Source organism: Gopherus evgoodei, chromosome 4 (genome assembly GCF_007399415.2).
Source record: "Gopherus evgoodei ecotype Sinaloan lineage chromosome 4, rGopEvg1_v1.p, whole genome shotgun sequence".
Classification (NCBI taxonomy): domain Eukaryota; kingdom Metazoa; phylum Chordata; order Testudines; family Testudinidae; genus Gopherus; species Gopherus evgoodei.
Genome location: NC_044325.1, coordinates 107,895,351 through 107,912,945, shown reverse-complemented (window position 1 = coordinate 107,912,945; position 17,595 = coordinate 107,895,351). Strand labels below are relative to the sequence as shown.

Below are 17,595 nucleotides of genomic sequence, written 5' to 3'. Positions count from 1 at the left end.
TGTCAGGGACACACAACTGCCCTTGTACAGCTGAGGAGCTGGTCCTATGATCCTGCATCTAAATGGTTTTTTTTTTTTTTACCAAATAGGATAGTGCTTATCTTCAGCTGAATGTCAAGTTGTCAATTATGTCGTATTGTTGGGCTACTTGGAGAGAATCCTATCAATAGTTTGAAGAGCAGAGAGGTGGATATGTCATATGTAACGTGTGAGAACTATTTCAGCTCCCTGAAGCACAAGTATCCAAAAGAATGTTGGGCTAAAGTTGGATGAATAACTTGCATACAGTAGATGTGGCAATGCTAGCGCAGACTGACAGTGGACTACTACAGTTGAATGCAGGCCAAGGTAGTTGAGGGATACAAGCCAAATACTCCAGCTGCATTTTCAAATAACATCAATAACAAGGGGATCTGAAAATTGCTACTCACTAGAACATTGAAGATTCAAAGGTCATTACTATGCTGTGAGAATCTAAAGCCAGATTGGAAGCACTTGTGATGAAGTGTGGGTTTGGAAAGGATACAGCTCTTCCATTCTTGCTACCACATAAGGGAACTAACAAGTGCTTGAAAGAATACTGTAATTCTGTGTTCATTTGTTCTTCAGTGGCACAATTAGCTGGTGGTTGGGTTTTTTCATTATGAATGTCATATTAATAAAGACCAAGGTATCACTGCCTCTTCTCTTCTCCCTCTTCCTTCCCAGCCCCTTCTCCCCAACAACTGAAGGCTTGATCATCCCTTTACATCTTTCTCATGAAATGAAACCTGTATTGACTAAAGATGTTTTTTGACTACTTGAGGCAGGAATTATCTGCTCTATTCAATGCCCTGCACACTGTTAGAACTCTGTAAATATATAATTGCAGCGATTCATACTAATTAGTATAATTTGTTAGTAGTAATATGAAGTTATTAACAAAATGTTGCATCTGCAGTTAAACCAATATGTGTTTTGATCGAATCATAGAAGCTAGAGATGAAAAAAGATCCCAAGTCCTATCCCCTTGTTGGTGCAGGATTGTTGCCTGTAGAATATTTACTTTGTCTGCAAGCTTTATTCGCTCCACATGGGCAACCTGTGCTCCATTTTATTTATCTGAGAGGCTAAACTTTTTTTCTCTTAGCCAAGTCCACCATTTTAATATTGAACTTTATCCTTCTGCCTCAGCTGGCTTACAGCTGCTCACAGGTTCAACCATTTTGAGGATTTGAAAAATAAATATGGAAGATAGATGAACACACATAGGAGAATGAAATTATTCTTATAGTGATCATATTCTTTTGGCTGCGCAGAATCACAGTTGCCAACAAGTGGCATGCTTCCAGTGTTCCCTCTGAGTCCAGAAGCTTCATATAGAACCTCTTTTTGGAATAAAAAGTTTCTTCTTTCAAGGAAGGTTACCGTTTGAGAACATCTATGTTTTGTGACAAATTTTTGCCATTATAGAGAACCTACTGATAGTCCATTTAAATTATGAAGATATAGCAGATTAATATTTCTATCATTTGAGAGCTACCATCTTCTAATGGGTGTTTGCACTTCCCAGATTTCTTACTGTTTCTAACAACTAACTTTTTGAGGAGTAGACACAAGATAGTTACTGAAATACTGTGTGCTTTTTCCTTTGTGTTCTTAGTTCGTTAACTTGTGGGACTAAGCTCTTACACTTTTGGACTTCATCACATGTGACTACAGCATCAGGAACTGCCCATAAAAGAGGAAATCTCATGGAAAAAATAGTTTTGCAGGTAATATTTTTTCTGATTTACTTTAGTGTTTTTGTTTTGAATTGAATACATACTGTTTGAATTCCATAAGTGATCAAGAACTTGGTCTGTTGGCAGAAATAGGTTGATATCACTTGGGGGGGAGGGGCGGCACAGGAGCCCCTTCATTGTGCAGGCTATGGTAGGTGATACCAAACCAAAATACCAGTGTAAAAACTAGGGCTGTCAATTGCAGTTCTCATGCAATTAACTTTAAAAAAAAAATAATTGTGATTAATCGCAGTTTGAATCGCACTGTTAAACAATAAATACCAATTTAAATTTATTAACTATTTTTTCCTGTTTTTCTACATTTTCAAATATATTGATTTAAACTACAACACAAATACAAAGTGTACAGTGTTCACTTTATATTTTTATTGCAAATATTTGCACTGTAAAAATGATAAAAGAAATAGTAGTTTTTCAATTCACCTCATACAAGAACCATAATTAAGTATCCTTATGGTGAATGTGAAACTTATAAATGTAGATTTTTGTTTGTTACATAACTGCACTCAAAACAGTGTAAAACTTTAGAACCTACAAGTCCACTTGGTCCTATTTCTTATTCAGCCAATCACAAAGAGAAACAGGTTTGTTTACATTCACAAGAGATCATGCTGCCAGCTTCTTGTTTACAATGTCACCTGAAAGTGAGAACAGGCATTCACATTACACTTCTGTAGCCGGCATTGCAAGGTATTTACTGCCAGATATGCTAAACATTTGTGTGCCCCTTCATGCTTCGGCTACCATTCCAGAGGACATGCTTCCATGCTGATGACCCTGGTTAAAAAAAAATGCATTAATTAAATTTTGACTGAACTCCTTGGGGGAGAATAGTAGGTCTCCTGCTCTGTTTTGCCTGCGTTCTGCCATGTATTTCATATTATAGTACTCTCAGATGATGACCCAGCATGGTTTTTAAAATGAACACTTTCACTGCAGATTTGACATAATGCAAAGAAGGTACTATTGTGAGATTTCTAAAGATAACTACAGCACTCAGCCTAAGAATCTGAAGTGCCTTCCAAAGTCTGAGACACTGGGTGTGGAGCATGCTTTCAGAAGTCTTAAAAGAGCAATACTCTGATGCAGAAACTACAGAACCCGAACCATCAAAAAAGAAAAATCAACCTTCTGCTGGTGGCATCTGACTCAGATGATCATTCGTCGCTCTGAACTGCTTTGGATTGTTATCGCGCAGAACATGTCATCAGTATGGATATATGTCCTCTGGAATGGTGGTTGAAGATGAAGGGACATATGAATCTTTATAGAGCATCTGCTATGTAAATATCTTGTAACGCTGGCTGCAACAGTGCCATGTGAATGTCTGCTCTCACTTTCAGGTGACATTTTAAACAAGAACCTGACAGCATTATCTCCTGCATATGTAAACAAACTTGTTTTGTCTGAGTGATTGGCTGAATAAGAAGTAGAACTGAGTGGACTTGTAGACTCTAAAGTTTTACATTGTTTTATTTTTAAATGCAGGTTTTTTATACATTCTACATTTGTAAATTCAACTTTCATGATAAAGAGATTGCATTATAGTGCTTCTGTGAGGTGAATTGAAAAATATTGATTTTTATACAGCAAATATTTGTAATAAAATATAAAGTGAGCACTGTACACTTTGTATTGTGTTGTAATTGAAATCAATATATTTGAAAATGTAGAAAATTTAAATGGCGTTGTTTTAAAAAAAATTAATCACAATTAATTGCACTGTTAATCACTTGACAGCCTTAGTGAAAACAGTGGTCAATGATCACTGATGCAGTAGTTCAGCGCTAAGGGAGCCGTTTCAGCTTTCTGAAAGCTTTTAAAGACTAGCTTCTGTTTTAATTTTTCAGGTTGACTTTCCCTCCCTGGCTTTTGATATCATATACAAAATTCCTCAAGCTGCAAACAGTTTGGTACATCATTCAATAGAAACATTGGAAAAAAATGTAAAGGAGCGTCTTCTTACTATCCTTGCCAGAGATGGCACCCTTGGGTATGTTAATATATTGTAGCAATATTTTATCTTTCTACATGTAAGGAACTCTGTGAAGAGGGAATTAAGTCCATAACTTTAGTTAAATTTCCTTTGTACTAGTCTGAAATATTAGTTTAGTGTGTTTGAAGTCCTGTGACTGGCTTAAGTGTTCTGTATGTACCCCAGAAAACTGTGGTCTTGAAATTACAACACCTGCTTGTTGTTTCCACAGCTTGTACCCTGGCATCTCCTTTGTTATACTAGACTTTTTTTTCTCTTTTTGACGCCTTTCTGCAAAATGTGCTTGCTTGGAGCTCTTCAGACTGTAAGACAGTGATGGCAAATTAATGATCTGGCAGGTGCTGTGAATGAATTTCTGGCTTTTGGGAGATGGACAGTGGATATTTAAAATGTGGGAAGGCTACGAGAGAACTGGAGAAGGAAGGAGAAAATGACACAATAGAGTTTTAAGGGGGGCACCTGATAATGTTATAAATGCCATGTCTGTTAACATCAGTTCCTCTATTACAACAGGATTACTGGCCAGGATTCTGCATTTAAAATACACTTAACGTTCTTAACTTCATAAACAGCACAACATTCTCCATTAATAAGGCTGAAATGCTGTTGTGAGGGGAGCCTCCTATATGACTATATCCTGACCCTTTTTTTTTTTCCTTAGCTGGGAAGGAAATGGGACACAGTGTTGCTTGTTATCACCTAAAACTTGTCCCCCTTACTAAAGGCTGACACACAATCTACAGCACATATGCCCCATTTCTTTCACATAAATGAGGCTTGTGTGCAGCTCTCATTAGGAAGAGTTTCAGTTGAACTGGAAACACAAGAACCCATTTTTGGAGGGAATCTATGTAGTAAGTTAACTTTTCACAGAACAGTTGATAAGTAGGTTTCCTGAAGCTGCTATATACAGTTGAGAGATCACTAAGAGAAATTAAGATATTGTACATGACAGTCTTCCTGTGTCATCTGTGCTGAACTAACACTGCAGTATGGCATTCGGCGCGGCTCCCATTTCAGATGAAACTTAAAATGATAAAGTTCCGATTGCTGCTCAAAGCAATCTACCATTTCAGTGGTATCTTCCTCACTGCCCACTTCAAACTTTTAGGTTGTATTCAAACTTGGAGGTAGGTGAAGTGACTTGTATGTACTTTGGCAAGTGCTTTGGTATTCTTCAGAGTAATGATAGTCATTCTTATAAACTAAACTGCTGGTTGAATTGTCTGCAGGCTATCAAAGGAAGATAAAGAATTTTTGTGGGAGAAGCGACATTATTGCCATGGACACACACACAGCCTTCCAAAAATATTAGCTAGTGCCCCACACTGGGACTGGACAAGTCTTCCTGAAATATACTCACTACTTCAGCAGTGGCCTCCCCTACCTCCTTTGACTGCTATGGAACTACTGGATTCAAAGTAAGTGAACTCCATACATTATATTGGGTGTTTAATTTTTTCCCAGTGTTGTATTGTGCAGATAGTTATCATGCTAATTTGTAATTCACTGTAGAATTGGACATCAGCTGTTGAATTAACACAAGTTAATGTCCACTGCACAATCTGTAATTTTTGTTAATAAGTTATGGCCTCCATTAACTTAAATTGTTTCTCTTTTTGGCTTGCATAGTTAGAGATAGCTACTTAATGGATTTCTACTTAAAAAAAAAAGTACACAGAAAAGGTTTGCCAACAAAAAATGATTTCTAAACTATCATTGATAAGAGGATTATCTGAATTTTCTTCACTTGTAAAATATGGCCTAAATTTTTATACCAAAAAACCCCTTGTCTGCGTTTCAAAAGCTGATTTAATTTCTTTGATAAACTCAGCCAAATCGACATCCTACTGTGACATTAGAAGAGTAGACTTAAGTGACTCACCTCAAAATCTATCCTTTTACTATGAGAATAGGTTTGCTGTCTAAGCAAGCTGCTAAGACAAATTGTTAGAGGGTAGGTATCCCTGGACCTGTGTGTTTATACTTTTCCTTCTATGTGGAGAGCCTGATACTGTTGGGGGGCATGCAAGCACGGCAACAATTAAAAAAAAAAAAAAAAAAAAAAGTTAGCTCCCAAGACTTTGTTTTAACTTCAGCAGAGATACACAACTAACAGTGAGTGTGGACCTGTGATACTCTTGCAGGTTTGCAGATCAGGAAGTGCGAACCACAGCTGTGAATTGGATTGAGGCAATGAGTGATGATGAGTTAACAGACTTCCTCCCTCAGTTTGTGCAGGTGAGAGTTATTGCTGACCCTTTTTGTACATTTTCCAACTTAGAACTCTTGATGAACAAAAAAATCATTTTTTATATATTTTGCATGTGAAAACACACATCTGGGTCCTTTTTCAATTAGTGTTGCCATTAGATGGCTAGGTACAGAGAGGTGCTATGAGTGATATTAAATAAGTTACTTAGTTTACATGCTGGGTTAGGTAGAACAAAAAATAGAATTATACTTGCATCTTCTGGATTCATGAGACTTCTATGTACTAAATAAATGGTCACTTCTTAAACTTTACCTTTACATAAAAACAATAAAAATAAACACAATGAAACGAAACATATATAAATGCATAAGATGGAAATAGCATATAAATAACAACAAAATTCAACATTCATTATTTGCAAAACCTGGTAGGGAGAAGTGGGGGGAGGGCATGACCTCATAAAGGTAATGCAAAGCATCAATTATTAAAATGACTACATAGGTAAAGTGAGTAAACAACCTGTGAGTATCAGGGACTAATACACCTCTACCCCACTACAACGCTGTCCTTGGGAGCGAAAAATCCCTACTGCATTGTAGATGAAACCAGGTTATATCGGGGTAGCAATGGCAGGGCTCCAGCGGTGATTTATAGGGCCCCAGACTCCCTGCAGCAGCTGGAGCCCCGGGCCCTTTAAAGCGCTGCTGGAGCCCTGAGGTTACCGTACTGTATGCGAACCCATTATATTGGGTCTTGTTATATTGGGATAGCAGTGTATATACTAGACTGCAAAAGTAAGCAATAATTTTCATGTATGACCAAACATCCCAGTATTTTTTTTCCAAGCACTTCTATTAGATAGTATTTTTTTCCAGTGCAATAGTAGAGTGCTCTCACTAACCCAGTCTGTGTGTATGACGGAGGAATTGAAGATTTCCATCTTCTCAAAATAACTTTTGGCCACTACAATAGTTACTGCGATCCATTTCTTCATGCCATCTAGTAATAAGTCATCCAGCACCCCTATACTACACAAGCTTGGACAAAGAAGGATGGTGACACTTCATGTTTTTGAGAGCACACTAAATATGGTGATCTGGAACACATGCATTTTTGACAGGATAGAAGATGTGTGAAATGTTGACATGTGGCTCTTTGCATCTCCAACATTTGCCATGTGTTACCAATTGAGACTTAAACAAAAATTCTGGAGTCCAGTAATGCCTGGTTTTTGTGTTTTTTTTTTTGTTCTGGAAGAATTGTAAGGATAAAGAACTTGTTGTATCTTTCAGGTTAAGCCGGTTACCTTCCTGGATTTCTGTTGTAGTACTAAGGCTAAGTTTGTTTTTTGGTTTTTTCCCCCGTTTTTCTTTCAGACTGAGATTGAGCATTAAGCCACTTTAAGCAGTTCCTCCAAAGTTAACTTTGTTTCCTTATTTCTTAACCTATTCTTCTAGAGGTGAGAGAGTTGAAATAGACCAATTCTCTCCTTATCTTTTCATGAATCCTTAAGCATGGCTGCTGAAAGAAGGAACTGAGACACAGTGGTATCTATTGTTTGGTCTCCCTTGATTATATGATGATTTATCACCTTATATCTTTAATTTTTGTTAAACAATTTGGATAGAAAAAGGATTAAGTGTGGAGTTGGCCTTGATCCTGAGGCACTGGTTATCCCATAGTGGTATATGAAGAGAATTAGTAAGATCAGATGCTGTAATCATCTTAACACATTGCAGGATGCCCCATGTAGATGCAAACATTGGATTTTTCCCTTAAGGATGTGGGTGGCTTCTTAAAGTATAGGAGAGGGAACCAAATGGAATAGCTGAGCATGGTGGTTTTTTAGTCTCAAACCAGGCTGGTATGTATACAGAGGCACTGGAGAGGGAACCACCTTTACAATAGGACACATTCGAAATGCTAGATAATATAGATGCAAATCTGGCAACCCCATACTTCCAGTTGCCCAGAATGTTTTAAGGGTCTTGGGTGACAAACGAGGCTGTTTTTTATCCCATATAAATTGTATATGCCGATTTATTGAGCAAAAAGCGAGGGAGTGACCTTGAAAGGCAATAGGCCAATGACATAAGTCAATCAGCCAAAATAAATATCTGCCCATTTGTATTCTCCTGAGTAAGGATAGAGGTGGGAGAAATGTTATTACTTACATCCTTGGTAATTTGTTTTAATATATAGTCTATTGGTCACTCTTTGAAAAACTAATATAAAAGACACACCTGAAGTTGTAGTGGTATTTTGATCATCTAAACTTTCACAGATCTGGAATTAATAGCTAAAGCTAGTAGTTTTACTCTGGTCTGAACCGCTAAGGATCCTGTGGCCACCACTGAACTTCTAATGTTATAAGTAACCCCCCAAAACAACCACAGTTAGTGTATAATCTAATTTTTAAAATTGATTTTTTTCTTACATTTTAGGCGTTGAAATATGAAACATACCTGGACAACTCTTTAGTCAGATTCATTTTGGCTCGGGCATTAGGAAATATTCAGATAGCACACTGTGTATATTGGTAAGAATGTCTGTCTTTATTTATTTAAATAGTCAGATTGGTGTTTTCAGAACAAAGTAATTTGCTGTCTAAATGCTAAAATTTCATTAATGTGTGACAGATCAATAGACGTTACATCAAGTCAGTGTAATGTGCAAAAGTGTTCCTTGTAGTAAAACCAAATGAATCCGTAAGAACCAAACACACACAGTTCTCAGTGTTACTGATTTACAGCAAGTAGTGTATGTGTATGTCTGTGCAGTGCTGTGTAACAGACTTTTTTTTTAAAAAGGCTTACTATTGAATGCTTTAGAGGGGAAATATTGCTTTGTAGGGAAAACTACTAACTTAAATACCTGCTATTTCAGGCTTCTGAAGGATACCTTACATGATGCAAAATTTGGGGTAAGGTATGAGCATATTCTTGGTGCCTTCCTCTCAGTCTGTGGGAAAGGACTGAGAGAAGAGCTGGAGAAACAGACCAGACTGGTACAGCTTTTGGGAGTGGTAGCAGAAAAAGTAAAACAAACAAGTGGATCTGCTAGGCAGGTGCGTATGCTTAACTTTTTAGTATTATGTTAGAGGGATACAACTGACTTGAATTTCAAGTAAATGTATTCAGCCTTAACATTAAATACATCACTGTATAAAAGTATAGTAAGATATTTTTAATCAACAGATGTTAAATGTTTCGTCAACAGAATTGTGCATGTTGGAAAAAAAAACACACACACACACACTTTTGTCAATGACTAATCTTCAACTGCTAGCCATAGCTGTGTGGGAGAAGTGGTTATGATGGGAGGAAAGGAACTGGCAATGAAATTGATGTCGCTATAGAATTTGGCCCCATTCTCTCATAATATATGGGGCCCTGTCGATAGGCTGCTAATGCAAATTTATAATTTTATAGATTCAGTACTGAAAAATTTCACTAGCATGACATTATGGCTGTACTGGTGGGGTTATGGTTTCTTTTGGATGAAAAGTAAAATAGATGTTATGACTGTGTGGTAACTTAAAATCCCATGGCACTTTTCAGGAATTTGGCTCTGCTGTTCTGCATAATTATTTTTGCTTGTCAAAAATTTCCCTGTAGGTATTTTAATGGATTAATGTCAGTTCTGCATGTTTATTTTTTTGCTCTCAGGTTGTCCTGCAAAGTGGTATGGAACGTGTACAGTCCTTTTTCATGAAGAACAAATGTCGTTTGCCTCTCAATCCCAGCCTTGTGGCAAAAGAATTAAATGTCAAGGTACAGTATAGAAAGACTCTTTTTTTTAAATCAGCATTACATGCTTGTAATTCCTGAAAATCAACATGCAGAAAGGAATATTTCATGTATATGAAAAGTGTTATACTGGTGGGGAATCTTTTTTCTTTTTTTTTAATAGAGCTTTTAAAACCAGACAATTAAATTAGTTGCGAAGAGAGAACGATTATGGAAATATTTGGTACATAGCCAGACCAAGGTTTGATTTAACTTGCTACTTCATCAGAACCTAGTGGAGCTCTCCTTACATAGCAGCAAGGACCTGGTCATACATGAGTCATAAAAACATTGTGTGAGAACAGAGGAAGTTTCAAAGCATGTGATGGAAAAGTTAGACAGCCTCCAGCAATGGTCAAAGGAGAAGGAAATGTACAAGACTAAAATATTTTGATGTGTATCTAGTGGGATGGAGCTAACTCGGGGTGTGATTGGATGTGTTCCTCAGATTCTCCCTGCTGCGGAGGCAAAGATTCTATTTTAAAATAAGAGGTTTTTATACAACTGGGAAGGTTAGTGAACACAAAGTTGCAGAAACATTTGCAAGCTCTGACAGTCTTCAGAGCTTCTGAAGCATAAGTTGCATACACTGTTTTGTATGCTTAATAATACAACACTTATGCATTACACAATACATATGCCAAAATTGTAAAATAAGATTATAATCCCATTCCCTTATGAGGCTGAAGTTATAAATGCGATCAGAAGACTGTCTGTCTGGAACAAGAAAATATTGGAGTTTTTAATTCCATGCTATGAAAAGAGGAACTGTATCTCAAATTGTAGAAGCCTCAACACTGCTGACAATTAAATCAGAAACCAATAGAAACTAGAATTTTCCAGGAGACAGCTACAGTAATATGATTTTAATGGGTGTGGGGCAGAGAAATGACAAGCTGTAAAACTTCTGAATAAATTGATACCAAAACAAACTCGCATGTACTGAACATTGGTCCTAATCCCCATGAGGGACCTGGTGGAGAGAGTGAATTAAAGGAACTATACTATGTAATCAATAGAAAGTAAGAAACTGAGAGATGGGAAAGCTCCAAACTTGTATTCTCTTCAGATCTCAAATTTTACAGTTCAGAGACAGCAGTAAATCCAACTTTGAATAGCTTCTTCAGTTAGAATGTCAGTCCGTTTTTTATTCATTCTTTATTTTGTGTTAGGATATTTTCTATCTTGCATACTAGCATATGTACAAACATTTCATAAATAAGTCAAGGGGTTCCTGCCCAAAGGAAGCAGATGTATTGTCCATAATCATCTTGGTGAAAGAGCCTTAGTACCTGCATGGACTTACACCATTTGTTGGTTGTCTAAACTGACTTTGTCTAATAAAGCCAGTAAATCCAATGCTCTGCCTCTAGCCCAGAGATGTTCAGATCTAGGGATTTTGTCTAAATTGTCCAGACTGTCTAAGCTGTTGTGACAGCACATACGGAGAGACATGACTTGTTTTCTTTGTGGTATGTTTATCCCACCAAAGTCAGGGTAACTGTCCTGTCCATCATACAAGGCCACCAACAGGGAAGGGCAAAAAGGGTAGCACAAGTGGCATTGCAACCTGGCGCGCACAGTCACAGCACCACTCACTGATAATTGGCCTGGTGGCCTCTCCGTTGTGAGTGATAGGCAGCTGGGCCAAAAGCTGAGTGGCATTGTGACCCCGTGTACCAGGTTGCAACACCCAGAGCGGGGAGCTGGGGCCAGCCCCGTGGGACAGAAACCACTGCTGCCAGACTAGTGTGATACAAGCACTCTCCAACACCCCAACCTCCGCTCAGTGTTTTTGTTTTTGGAAGGGTGGGAGGCCTCAGTTTCATATTTTGCATCAGACCCCCAAAAAGCTCTCTGCAGCCCTGCCACCATATTTTAGGAGAAATGGGAGATGGTGTGCAGATTTCTGAGAAAGTAATGATTCCAATCAGGAAGACAACCTATTGAAGATTAAAAAAAAACCTTTCAAGTTATGGAATATATTAGTGATACTTGCATATTAAAATACACATGTGAATTAAATGTTAAGTCAATTGATTGTATACAAGCATGTAAGACATTGTTAGGGAAGAGACAGAATGACCAAAAGGAGGAATGTATTCACTGCTGTTAACTAGCAGGCATGTCAGAACTGGGCATTCAAGAGATAGTGATTGGAAGATTAAACTCCATTCCAAGATGTTAGGTGTATAGTGTGGTGAATCATGGGGCAATGAAACATTTTTAACTATGCATGTCAGATGTAAGTCTGTTAAATATCAACACCACAATTTAAAAATCTTGTGGGTCTCTCAAAAGCAGCAACATTTAGTTACTGGTTGTGTGATGCTCTCAGGAATGGGAGTATGAGACCACATACTCTAGAGGTAGTACTTTGTGATATATTGCTACTTCATCGGTCTCAGAACTTGCGTTGTTATAGGGTGTGCAAACATTCCAAGTATTAATAACTTTGTCTGACATGCTAGCAATTTTAAATTATCTCTGCAAACTATTAACATTCTATTTGATTTCTAAGCCAAAAATGTTATCAGTCATCCTTCTAAGGATTAAACTATCATGTACTTGCAGGCATGTTCCTTCTTCAATTCTAATGCACTACCACTAAAAGTCACATTGGTGAATGCAGATCCTCTGGGAGAAGAAATTAATGTTATGTTTAAAGTAAGTTTGGTTTTCCCCCCCCGTTCTACTGGAGGAAAGAGATGGGGTTATGATAACTAATGCCAACAAAACTAGCTAGCTTTGCCATGTATCTACAGGCTATTAGCTGCATCTTGAGTCTTCTCTCTATATTTAGAAACTGACTTAATTGGATGAATGAAAATAGCTAATGCCACGAGTGGTTCACATTTGTAGAAGGTTGAAAACTTCTTTATACTTACATGGCTCCCATTGTGGTCATATCTTAGTGCTCCACAATCTTTAATGTTTTTATCTTCACAACACCCCTGTGAGGTAGGGCAGTACTATTAGCCCGTTTTACAGATGGGAAATTGAGGCAGATACATACTAAGTGACTTTCCCAAGGTCACACCCTGTCCATAGTGGAGCTAGGAATTGAATCTGTTTCCCAAGGCAGAGTCTAGTACTCTAACCATTAGACAAGCTTACCTCTTCTCCCTTCTTGGAGTGAAGTGTAATGTTTAAAAAGGAAAAATACTATGTTCATCTTTCAAAGAGTATCTCAAGGGCTAACTGAGATGGCTGAGTATATTGTGTATATATAAAATGCCAATTTTCAGTTTATACAAGCTTCATTGTGGCCCATCATTTACGCTTTCTCTGCACCTAAGGAAATAAGTCATTTGCAATTTAAGAAAAGTATAGTTTGTCTTACTGGGGATATCTGTCTAGTTCATTGTTCAAAGTATGCTTTTTCTGCTTATTTTTATTTAAGGTCGGAGAAGATCTGCGACAAGATATGTTGGCTTTACAAATGATAAAGATTATGGACAAAATCTGGCTGCAGGAGGGACTGGACCTGCGGATGGTTATCTTCAAGTGCCTCTCAACTGGAAAAGATCGAGGTGCAGTAGCTAGATAGAGACTGCCCAATGTATTCCTGCAGTTCTCCCCATAAAGGGCTCTACAACACATTCTTGGCATCATGCTTCAATCAGTTAAAAACCCACCAGTTTCTCATGAATGGCAGACGTATGTAACAATGAATGTTAGCAGTAGACCCCCAGAAGGAAACTCAGCACTTCAGCAAGAGTGCTTTACAGGTGTAATAGTATTGTGAAACAAAACTGATTGGAATCACGCAGTACTTTGATTCCATTTTGTTGGATATATGCTTCTGCTCTTGACCACTGAGCTCCTCAGTGATCCTTACAGGTAAAGATTCGTGGAACAAAAAAGATACGTGGAAATGAAAGAGAAAACAAATTAGATGCAGTGGAGAAAAACACAACTGAGAAGGATGAAATACAGGAGCAATGTTAATTCTGGCACGCCATATAATTTCAGAGATCTGTTTAGATCAAAATTGAATTGCTAAAATGTTTGAGGACACTACATCACAACCGTCCATCAGCAAAGATGAGCAAACTCACAGGGAGACAGTTAAGTTAAATCAGTACTTGTGTACCTGTATTAATACTTTCAGCTTTTTAAAAAGGAAAAATTTAAAAATCAATAAATTTTGCACCACATACTGTGTTTACATAGAATGAGGCAGCCTTTTCTTCAACACTTGTTCTGACTGGATTTTGATTCACAATACATTAAATGCCTTGGAGCTTAAATAGTGGAAGGTGTCCTTCACAGGCAATTGACTAATGCATTGTGGGCCTGATCTTGAGCAGCACTGAGAACCTGCAACTCTTTGAAATCAGTTGGGTCTGACCCAAAGGCACTCACAAGAGCACAAATGACAACTTTAGGTACTATAAATATTGACATCCAGATAAATGTGGCTGAGAATAAATTGCTTTTTGAATACGGAAGCTTTGCTTTTAGAATGTACAGAAAGCATTTCTTCTGTACATTCCAAAACTGTACTCTAGATTGGCAAACCATGTAATACCTCTTTTTTTTCTTTTCAGTCTGTTTTAAAGTATTTTTTAAAGTACTTTCAGTGTAATGAACAAAAATGGAAGCTCTGCTATAGATTTGTGCCTGCTACTTCCCCTCCTCCACAAAACAAAAAACCTACTATCCAAATAGGGATTTGTGGTTTAGCTAAAGGAATTTTTTTTTAATAGCCACTTTCTCCTAAATAAGGCCTCTTGTAGTGCCACGTATTGTGTTTTGTGTTGCTCTAGAAATAAGTCAACTTAGAGCCTCTTCTACTCCAGAACTTCACTTATACTAGTTAGTCATCTAAATTACTTGAGTGCATGTGAGATGTTTTCCTGTCATTAAGTAATAATTATACCCAATACTAGTTTTACACAAACTGCATATTTAACCAGCTGATGGTTTTTTAAATCAAAGTAGGAGTTACCTACAATATTCCACAAACCTTAACTGATTGTAGTAATAACACATGCCTAATTTAGCTACATATTTTTTGTAGTATACATTGTAAAATTGCCTGCAGAGAGGTTTAGCAGACTAACAAAGTTCACAAATATTTTTTCACTGCTTGAGACTGGGATTGGGCTCTACATTTTAAAATCAAATGTCTTCAAGATACTTCATACCAAATGAGAGGTAGTGGAAAATATAATGTGTAAACAAGATTTAACCAGAGCAGTAGTCTCTGATGTTGCACACTCTCCCTCTCTATATAATACACAATTTTATATATAGGATTGGTGGAGCTTGTTCCTGCTTCAGATACACTTAGGAAAATCCAAGTGGAATATGGAGTGACAGGATCTTTTAAAGACAAGCCACTTGCAGAATGGCTGCGAAAGTATAATCCTACAGAGGAAGAATATGAAAAGGTAACTTCCATAGTCTTCCTTCCAAATGGTAAACATTTTAAGTTCCAGGAGAATACAACTCTTATTCTGATTCTGCCAATAAATAAGTTTTCTAACAATCTGTTTGAAGCTATTCAGGATGTTGAATTTTCTGTACTGTATACATTTCAGAAAAGAAATCAAAATTGACTGTAGGATTGTAAAGGAGGCTTTTGGAAATGGCAGTTTAATGTTTCATTTCAGATAGATCTATTAAAATGCCTTCTAAATGTAGGAAAATTTCATCCAAAATTAAAAGTAGCGGGGAAGCATGACATTCAGGGCTTGTCTACATGACTTAAGTCAACTTAATTTTGTCAGCAAAAAGCCACTGCAGTAATTGAAGCAGTGGTTCATGTCCATACTTGCTCTTTCAGTCGGCGGTTCATGTCCTCCGCCAAGTGTGTGGGGCATTGTGGGACACTGACAGCTGGATCCCAGCAATCCTGGGGCTCACGGCTGAGGCCCCACACCTCTGGCTCTGATGGTCCAAACTGGCTGACAGCTCTGGTTGTAAGACACAAGGGTGTGGGGGAGGGCTCCAGCTGTCAGCCCCATTCAAGGCTGACAGCCAACAGGTGATGTAAGTAAGAGTGTCTACATGGACAGTACATCACCCTAACTATTTCAGCATAAGCGCTATGCCTTGCGTGGAGGTGGAGTTATGGTGGTGTAGCGGAGGACTTACCTCAGTGGAATCTGCATTGTAGTGTAGACACTGGACATAAGTAGGTTGATGTAAGCTGCCTTATGTTGATCTAACTCAATAGTGTAGAACAGGTCTCAGTTTTAATCTTGAGTTAGAAAATATGACCCCTTCTCATGCTGTTTCTCCTTTGGATGCAACATTTCATCTTTACCAGGCAGGGGTATGCAGATTTTGGTAAACAAATGTTCTTTTGGCCTTTACTTGTACTTTATCTCTGAACAGCCTTTTGTCTGCCTTCTCGCCCCCCAAAACCAAACAAGTTGCCTTTCCTCTTAGCAGTACAGCATACAGAATTTTTTGCTAAATAAGTAGCTTCCCAAGTAGTCTGAGGGAAGTTTACTTAAGAACTGTCAGCTGCCCAGAGCTCCATCCCTGTTGTTAAAAAGTGAACTCTGAATGATAAACTGAAGTACATTTTTCCCATTGGTAGATTCATTCTGATCTCATTACTTTTTGCTAATTTCAGGCTTCAGAAAACTTCATCTATTCTTGTGCAGGATGCTGCGTAGCCACCTACGTATTGGGAATCTGTGACCGTCACAATGATAACATAATGCTTCGAAGTACGGGACATATGTTCCATATTGACTTTGGAAAGTTTTTGGGCCATGCACAGACGTTTGGTAGTTTTAAAAGGTATCTTCTACAGTTTAGCATTTGAGAATGCAGGCAACTTCCCTTTTGCATTTTTCCTCACACGATTAAACATCTGAATCTTTTTGTTATCACTGTCCTCAATGTGAACTTAGTATTGTCTTCATTGAGTTCCTCTGTATGTGGGTCCCACTCATGGTGCACTTGTGCCTTCTGCACAGGAATGCAGAAAGCTTTCTCTAGCAGTGTCCACTAGGGGTTGGACATGCTCTTCCATTTCCCCACACAAGACCATAAAGGGCGGGATGACTAACTGCCAGTCAGTTCCTTCTGACCATCCTAGCAGAGAGTTGGAACTTCTGAGTGTTCCTTTGTTACAGTTTTTAGACTGTAGTTTAGGAGAAAGTTAGTTAGGTTTTTTATATTTTCTTTTATTGCCTCTTGGCTTCAAAAAAAAAAACACAACAAAACCCTGGGTTTTAGCCATGATGCCTCAACCACGCTTACTGGATTTTAAATCTTGCCTGTTGCAAAGAAGAGTAATTCCACTTGAAGACAGTCACACATGGGAAGAGGGAGAAGCGTGTGGCAGCTGGAGTCCTTCCCTGGCAGGAGGGAGCAGTACAACTGGCAGACCCAGAGAAGGAAGGGAGAACCAGAAAATTTGGAAAGGGCTCAGGGAAAATGCAGCATGGTACTAGGTGGAACAGACCTTGATTGCTGACTAGAGGGCCCTGGAACCAGAACCGGGAGTAGAGGGTGGGCCTGGGTTTCCTAACCAGTCACTGGGGAAGTGGCATAAGAAGACTGCCTGAGCCTGTTTAGGAAAAGACTTCCCTCCCCAGAAAGGAAAACCACAATAGTGACCTGGCCAGAGGGCCAAGTCACAAAAAGGAGGCTGCAGTTCCTGGAGTGAGAGGGGAAACACTGCTGGAGGAGGGTGCAGCACCTGGCAGAGCTAATTCACGGGATGGCCAAGAGGAGGCACCACCAGTAGTGAATTCACCTTGTGACAAGGATCTTCATTTCTCCCCACCCCACCCCCCACCCCCACATCGGTCATCAACTCCTAAAAGGTTTATATCCCCTTTT

The 17,595-nt window shown here is 38.4% G+C and overlaps 1 protein-coding gene across 1 annotated transcript in view; it reads left to right on the top strand.

The window, feature by feature from the left end:
* PIK3C2A (phosphatidylinositol-4-phosphate 3-kinase catalytic subunit type 2 alpha) overlaps nt 1–17,595 on the top strand; it is a 90,057-nt gene that overhangs the window by 56,342 nt on the left and 16,120 nt on the right. The window contains exons 14-24 of the mRNA XM_030560485.1: nt 1,643–1,754; nt 3,635–3,777; nt 5,013–5,201; nt 5,928–6,021; nt 8,440–8,534; nt 8,882–9,062; nt 9,664–9,768; nt 12,358–12,450; nt 13,187–13,316; nt 15,046–15,182; nt 16,376–16,545. Of these exons, the coding sequence (XP_030416345.1) occupies nt 1,643–1,754; nt 3,635–3,777; nt 5,013–5,201; nt 5,928–6,021; nt 8,440–8,534; nt 8,882–9,062; nt 9,664–9,768; nt 12,358–12,450; nt 13,187–13,316; nt 15,046–15,182; nt 16,376–16,545 (1,449 nt within the window). The remainder of the gene's footprint in view (nt 1–1,642; nt 1,755–3,634; nt 3,778–5,012; nt 5,202–5,927; nt 6,022–8,439; nt 8,535–8,881; nt 9,063–9,663; nt 9,769–12,357; nt 12,451–13,186; nt 13,317–15,045; nt 15,183–16,375; nt 16,546–17,595) is intronic.